The sequence below is a fragment of the Alexandromys fortis genome, unplaced genomic scaffold, assembly GCF_014885135.2.
Source record: "Alexandromys fortis isolate MF-2015 unplaced genomic scaffold, M_Fortis_MF-2015_v1.1 scaffold_29, whole genome shotgun sequence".
Taxonomy (NCBI): Eukaryota; Metazoa; Chordata; class Mammalia; order Rodentia; family Cricetidae; genus Alexandromys; species Alexandromys fortis.
The window spans coordinates 1,948,992-1,956,678 of record NW_026067891.1 but is presented as its reverse complement, the minus strand read 5'-3'; the positions used below and the strand labels follow the sequence as shown (position 1 = coordinate 1,956,678).

Below are 7,687 nucleotides of genomic sequence, written 5' to 3'. Positions count from 1 at the left end.
TATTAGCGGGTTTTTTATTTTTCTTCTTTAATTATTTTACGATTTTGTAAAATGAATCTGTGTTGCTATTAAAAATCAAACAGACAGGTGCAAACTTTGGAAAAGATGTATTTCTTGTAGGCCTGCTAGATAGCTCAGTGGGCAAAGGCATTTACCATCAATCTTGAGAATGCGAGTTCGACTCCAGGACCTCCATCATAGGAGGGACCAGTGCCTTTGTCCTCTGATCGCCACACAAGCGCAGTAGCACGTTCCACCGCCCCTCCCTGCCACACAAAATAAATGTAAAGTTAATTTTATTAAAAAAAAGAAATATGATCAACCCATTGTTAACCAAATTTTCCAGATCATATTGTTGAAGGAAGTTATGGGCGTTGAGAGCATGTCAAAAGCAGAGGCTGCCAGACATGGAAACAGAGTTACTGATTCCGTTTTTAAAGTGTAAATCTTCCAATCAGCTCTACAGGTCATTGCTCACTGCTCTGTGGGGCGGTCTGATTTGGGAAGGCTGCAGTGACTGAACAATTTCCAGCCCTTGCTAAGGCTTGAGCCTACAATTCCCATGTTGTCCCGCGAACTAGCGCGAGCGAGCCAATTGCCTGCTGGGAGTTGTAGTTTTCTACGACCAGACCCAGTCTATAAGAACTTGAGCGATGGCTCCAGGAAACCAACCGTCCCACAATGCAAAGGCCGCCGGTGACGCCATTAGACGAGCGCCTGCAGCGCTGCGAGCGGGGAGCGCCGTGGGCCCCGCCGCCTCCCACCCTGCCGCCTCCGTCGCCGCCGCCTCCGTGGGGCCCTCCGTGTCTGCGCAGCGCGGCCCGCGGCTCCCGGAGGAGCATCCGAGCGCGGGGCTCGGCGCGGGCGCGGGGCGCGGCCATGGCGGACGGTGCGGGAGCGGGCGCGGCGGGCCAGGCCTCGGGATCGGCGGCGGGCTCGAGTGGGACAGGGGGCCCGGTCAACCCTGCTTCGCTACCTCCGGGAGACCCGCAGCTCATTGCTCTCATAGTGGAACAGCTCAAGAGCCGCGGCCTGTTCGACAGCTTCCGCCGGGACTGCCTGGCTGACGTGGACACCAAGGTACCGGGGCCGTTGGGGGGGGGGGGGCAGGCGGTGCACCCCGCTGTTTTGACTTGCTAGTCGCGGAGGGGCGGTTGTAAAACAAAAGGCAGCCCGTGAGCCTCGGGGACGCACGGCTGGGAGCAGTACCGGCGCTTTCCGTGTGGTGCACACCTGAGCTCTGCTCTCGCCCATCACTTACCAGCTGTGATTTTTAGTCCAGTCGCCTTTGGAGATTACAGCTGCACACATGCAGCTCCCTCCATCCGAAAGAAACCCGTGTTTTTAGAATAGTCGGGAAAGGCAGAGTGCTTTAGGAGCGCAACCCATTTTCTGTTCACCACCAGGGTGGTGATTTTAAGCACGGGTGGATTGGACCACACGGTAATAGCTGTTCCCTTTCCCCAGAGGAATAATTTGCGGGCTTTTGTTTGGTCAAGTTGGGATAAGCGTAAAGTCAGCATCCTTATTTTGTATCCTTTAACTAATTTAAAGGGAGTTGATGCCTATGTTAGATTCAGTGCGGAGTAAGGTGGTGGAGTTGGGGGCTCTTTACTGACCGAGAGGGCTCTAGGGGTTGTTCCACATGCTGTTAGGGCGGCATGTCCCCCAAGCCAGCTGGTCTAGATAGGCCTTAGCTGGTGGCTTGGCTCTCATCTGCAGGCTGCCTGGGCCTACGTTATGGGTTTGATGTGGGGTTAGGTCTGCCCTGCCTATACACATCTCAGTCCAGGAGCCTCACAGATAGGCCACCCTTCCCTTTACAAATTCTCATAAAGGGCCCAGAGCCATGCCTGAAGGCAGAGTCTCAGTTCAGTCCTGGAGATACTGACAGACCACTCAGCATGGATGGGGTGAAGAGGGGGAGGAGGCTGGGGTCTCAGGACATCCATTCCCTGTACTCACAGGGAATTTCCTAGTCTTGTTCTCCAGCTCTTAGGAGCACTTAGAGTAAGTGCCTCGGGCTCCTGTAAGGGTCACACCTCTACCTGGCAACGTGCAGAGGTCCCTTGGCATTAGCTGTAGTGACTCTTGCTGAGGCCTGGGTGGCCCTTTCATTTGGAGGGCCCTCTCCAGGGTGTACCCCTGCAGACACCCACTGTGAGGGGAGCTGGCTGAATGTTTGCATATTATGGATGCAAATTGCTGGAACTCAGGAGTCAGGCGCCTCATGGAAGGTCACTTTGACCTAGAAACAGTTCTTTGCAGAAGCCACCTGCGTCTGTCCTTGGCCACATGGCAGCTGGAGGGCACCTTTGTTTACTTTTCAGGTTCTGAAAACTACTGTGTAAATGCAGGCAGAGCAATACTAATGGGCCCTCCCTGGAGGAGGTAGGTAGATTTCTATAGGTGCCACCCTGCACTGTGCCTAGCCATTGCTAAACAAATACCCTCCCGGCTGTTGATTCATAGCTCCGTACTGCAGGGTGAGTTCTGAGGTCAGGTGGAAGTCTGCTTAAATGAGAAAAATGTGTTTCTTCTCTGAAAAGCAGTTTTCTGAATGGCTCGTTTCCACAACTTTGGCACATGCACTGACTTGGTCTCTTTTTCTGAATGTCTCAGCCAGCTTACCAGAACCTGAGGCAGAAAGTGGATAATTTTGTGTCCACACACCTGGACAAACAGGAATGGAATCCTGCAATGAACAAGAACCAGTTGCGAAATGGGCTGAGGCAGAGCGTGGTTCAGTAAGTAAAGCAGTGGGAACAGTGGGTGTTCCAGCATGCTGCTGCGGACTGCCCTCGGTTCACGGCCTCCTGGTGGATGGTGCTTTGTAGCCGGGTGAGCAGAGCCTAGAGTACCCACTGCTCGCTCCGGGTGCCTCCTGGGTGTGGCCATTCGGTGGTAACTCTGGCAGGGCTTCTGGATTGTGAGGCTCAGTTCTTTAAAGCCTTCAGTGTGATCTGAACATGAGAGTGAGTCCAGATGCCAGTGTTAGGGGGCAGGCTAGCCGGGCTTCACCTGCCAGAGTGTGGTGACAGTTTGCAGGAAGATGTCCTGGAAGATGTTGTCATTCACAGAATAGAGGCAGCATTATAGAGGACTCACACGAGTGGCCTTATTGTCACTGGCACACCGGGGATGGATCATAGATTCCAGATTTTCCATGATTTTTGGTCTGTCCAGAATCCATCTTGGCTTTTAACACCAAGGCTTGTATTCAGCACTTCTTACCACACTAAATTTGTTGAATAAAAGCTTATGGAGCAGGACTGTGAAAACAGAAACATCAGGGAATTGTGAGAAAAGCAAGTCTGGGGAGACTGAGGAATGACTGCATTTGCCACCAGTGCAGAGATGTGTGGCCAGTGGTGGCTGCCAAGGGCATGAAGGGAGCTGGGCTGAGATAACTGGAACCAGGGACTCTCATGATGCTGCTAGATGTCTTAGTGGTGCTGGTGTACGCCCTAAGCCACTCGTGTAAAGTTGTGCTGTACCCCCCAGAGGCTCATACAATAGGAGCTGATCCTCAGGGAGTTGAGGATGATGTGGCAGGAGCTGGTAGGAGTTGAGGTCATGGGACCTTCTTCTTTGTGGCACTGAGTAAGAATCAGTTGTTTAGTTCAGCCAGATGTGGTGTCTGTCACACTCCTGTTACCCCAGCACTGAGGTGGGAAGATTAGTAGGAGAGTCAGAGTCTTGGTTCACCTACCCGGTGAGACCTCTCAGAAAGAGGGTGGGAAGAGGTGGGTTCAGCTGCTTTTCTCCTCATGCTGCCTAGTCTGTCTTGGCATCTGCATGCTCATCGCGTTGCAATACCAATAGGGACCTTAGACTGCTGGCACTGTGCTGTTTGGACTTTGAGTCACTAGATGATGATCCAAGTATACCTCTTTATACATTTATTTCTAGCCTCAGGTATTTGTTACAGCAACACAAGGCAGGCCGGGTAAAAATACATACACATTTGAGTGTGGGTCATCTGATCCAGTCTGGATTGTACCAGCGCCAGATTCCTAGCTTGGTCCCTATGTAGTGTGTTAGACAAGGTGCTAACACTAGAGGTGTCTGGCTAAGGATGCATGAGCCTCCTCATATATTTCCTTGCAACTTCTTGGGACTATATAGTGATTTTGAAATTTAAAAGGTTTTAAAAATAGAAAAGGATTTTGCTAACAAGCGCTATAGTATTCATTGTGTGGCTTATGACCACTGAAACCAGAATCTTATCAGTGAAGAAAATTAACACCCACGTAAGGCTGGCTCTCTGCACTAGGGGAGTGTGGCCTCTACAGCTGCCTGTGCTGTCTCTTCGTCTGCACAGTGCTGCTCCCTTTCTCAAGGGGAGCTCGGTTCTGCACATTGCACGCCCGGTCTGTGTGTCTCACCAGTCATCACAGACACCTCACCTGCTTTGTGTTGCTGGAAGCCACTTCTGTTCTGGCTGCTAAGAATAAATGCTGAGGAAAGCTGAGGCACAAGGCTTGCTGCCTTTGACACTATGAATGCAATTTTACCCTACACCTGTGACCAGACTCGTGCGGTTAGTCATGTGTGTTGGCCTTTGCAGCAGTCTGTTGAGTGTTGTCTGGTTCCTCTGTACAAAGTTGAGACTGCATTAGGAATGGTGGTTGGCAGGCAGCTGTGAACCCCCTCAAATGAAAGGCCAGTGGTCTAGACCGGGGGAAATGTATGTTTGCTGGGCTCTTGAGTGGGACTTGGGGCTTACTGGTGCAGAGGAGAACTCTTGAGAACCAAATAACAGTAGTTTGTTTGTTTCCACAGGTCAGGCATGTTGGAAGCAGGAGTGGATAGGATCATTTCTCAGGTGGTGGACCCCAAACTAAATCACATCTTCAGGCCACAGATAGAGCGAGCAATCCACGAGTTCCTGGCAGCCCAGAAAAAAGAAGCTGTGCCAGCTCCTCCTCCAGAACCTGAAAGCCAGGATCCGCCAGCGCCATCCCAAGATACTTCCTAAGGTTTAGTAACCTATCTCTCTTTTCTTGCTGGTCAGTGTGTGAGGTGGTTAGAAGCAGGGTAAGCTGTACTTAGACATGTTTCACCTGTTCAGAAGAGGGTGCTGGAAGTAGAGCTCACCCCGTGAGCTATCTCAGTGAACTCAGCACCAGCACGCTCCCATTGGGCGGGTGTGCTCTGTGCCACTAGAGCCGAGCATCCAGGTCACCAAGGAAACCTCATCAGAAACCTTTGTGGCAACTGGTTTGCACAGGGGACTTATGTAGAGGTTATCTTCTCTGAGATTGCTTACATGTGGCTCTCCCCGGCTAATAGTGTGATTTTCATAAAATCAAGCACCATCCCCAAGTGCTGTCTCAAGTGAGACACTCGCCGTGAGCTCCGTGTTCCCGTGTAGCCGCTATGATTGCCGTGCAGATCTGTTCTCTGTCTCAGGTTTAGGATCTAATCTAAACTTTAAAAATAGCTGGAGACACAGGTGAATGCTGTGCCTGGTTTGGGGAGCCACTGGATGAGCAGTAGACCTTGTCTGCCTTGGTCACACCCTGGGGGGTTCTGGTCCCTTGTTCTGCTGCTAGTGAGTCAGTTAAGATACTGGTGCTAACAAACTGGGTAGGGAGGCGTTGACCTAGGCCTTTGACCATGGGCAGTTGAAGGACTGTCTTCTTGTGCTTCTTGGGAGAGATCCTTAATTCATCCTGGAGAGTAAAACATTAATTTTAAATTGTTTCATTGTAAATTCTTTTAGGAAAATATGGAGCCTTATCAAAGTAGCATTTTGACATGATTATCTCTCTTTTTTTTAAAGGATATACCTGATACCTTTGGAAGACTCCATTTAATGAAGAAATGAAACAGATTCCAGTTTCATACGGATATAACTTTAGTCGATGATGTCACTACTGATGTCAAGATTTTGACCTTGACTCGGGTGGTGTCCATATTGGATGGACAGCAAGTTTGGTGGTGGGACGTTATTCATACTTCCTCATGAATTGTGCCACCTTTGGCCAGCCTGTCCAGGGGTCTGACCCCAGTATAGACACTACAGAGGTTTAAGCACTACGTGACTCGGGCTGTCCTGATCAGACCTTTATACTTGAACCTGGACACTGCATGTGGATGTTAACGCTTGTGCTCTGCAGTATGCAGAAGCCAGGCTGGGGCTAGCCGGTCAGGACAGCAAAGGGCCATGGGAGCAGCTCTTTGACAGTGGGTTTTGATAGCATTGCTAGAGTTATAGGCTGGGATGTGCAGCAGTTAGCATCAGTAGCCCTAAGGTTGTGACCTTCCTGTACTTCCTGTACTTGGGGATTTTAGTGGTTTCCTTTCTCTTATCAGAGGTAACTTGGAGCCCTGGAGTGAGGGAGAAAAGCCCCACAGCCTCAGTCCTGGCCTCTCCCTAGCCACAGGGCGAGTCACTCTGGATGTGGTGCTCAGTTCTTGTGTTTGTATTTTCAGAAAAACCGTTAGTAATAAATAGCAGACGTTTTTGCAATAAAGTCATTTGATCTTTCCCTAAAGCCTCAACAGAATCTTAGAATCTTAGCGCCTCTGTCTGTGGAGGTGACTCCCCTTTACCTGCCTGCCTTCTCTGTACAACACGTGACTTGATGGGAATGAAGGGTTGCTGGCTGGAACTTAAAAAGCATCCTGACATGGGGTGGGTGTTGCAACTGGTCAGGGACAGACAGTGTCTGGTTGAGTGTTCCAGCTTATCCCAAGCTTGGATGAGTACCAGTGCCCCTGAGTATCTCAGGGTGGGCCATGGGATCTGGGTGTTATTGGCCTGGCCTGGGGTGGGATGAGAAGGGGACAGGTTGCATGTGTGAAGGTCAGAGGTCAGCTTGTGGATATTGGTTCTCTCCTACCCCGCGGATCCCAGTGATTGAATTCAGGTCACCAGGCTTGGTAAACAGCTTTATTTACTGCCCTAGAAGTTTGTATCTCACGAGCTCCCAGGTGATGCTGAGCCTTGGATGTAGCAAAGATTGCTTCAAACTAAGAGTCCTTGTTCTTAGTTGAGTACACTGTTGATACTGTTGATCTAACCTGTTGGGTTTGGAGGTTTTGTGGTGCTGGGGGTAGACGAACCCGGTGTCTTTGCACCTGCTAAGCGCATGTTCTACATCTGAGCAACGTGCCCAGCTCGGATCTAACAAAATTCAACCCAGCTGATTGTTTCTTCCTTAGAAGAAACGTTTCCCTTCCACCTTTCCACAAATCCCTCAGGGAGGACTTTGTTTCCTGTCAAGAGCTCAGCAAGATTTTTGCAGCACCTGCGCTTGTGTTAAAAACAAACTGGCTGGGGCTGGAGAGATGGCTCAGAGATTAAGAGCACTGGCTGCTCTTCCAGAGGACCTGAGTTCAATTCCCAGCAATCACATGATGGTTCACAGCCATCTAAATGAGATCTGGTGCCCTCTTCTGGCATGCATGTATACATAATAAATAAATCTTAAAAAAAAAAAAAACTGGCTCCACCCTCAGCACAGGTGGAAGTGACCGCAGAGGTGTGATATATTTCCCCCTCCTAGATGTGGTACCATCTCCATGGAGCAGGTTGCTGGCCTTGTCAGGACAGGAACCAAAGTTCTCAACAGCTGGGCACAGAACACAGTCCTTGACCCTACCTTCCTACACGTGCAGAGAAGTGTCTCTCCTAGACGGTCCTTACATCCTAAGGCTGCACAGCTGCCCCACCTAA

General features: G+C 50.3%; 1 protein-coding gene across 1 annotated transcript; it reads left to right on the top strand.

Moving 5' to 3' along the window:
- Window positions 1–666: 666 nt before the first annotated feature.
- Window positions 667–6,497, top strand: Bod1 (biorientation of chromosomes in cell division 1). Its single transcript, XM_050133506.1, has 4 exons — window positions 667–1,080; window positions 2,623–2,747; window positions 4,786–4,982; window positions 5,789–6,497. Exons 1-3 carry the CDS (start codon window positions 682–684, stop codon window positions 4,979–4,981), a joined length of 720 nt encoding a protein of 239 aa, XP_049989463.1. The 5' UTR covers window positions 667–681; the 3' UTR covers window position 4,982; window positions 5,789–6,497.
- Window positions 6,498–7,687: the final 1,190 nt, after the last annotated feature.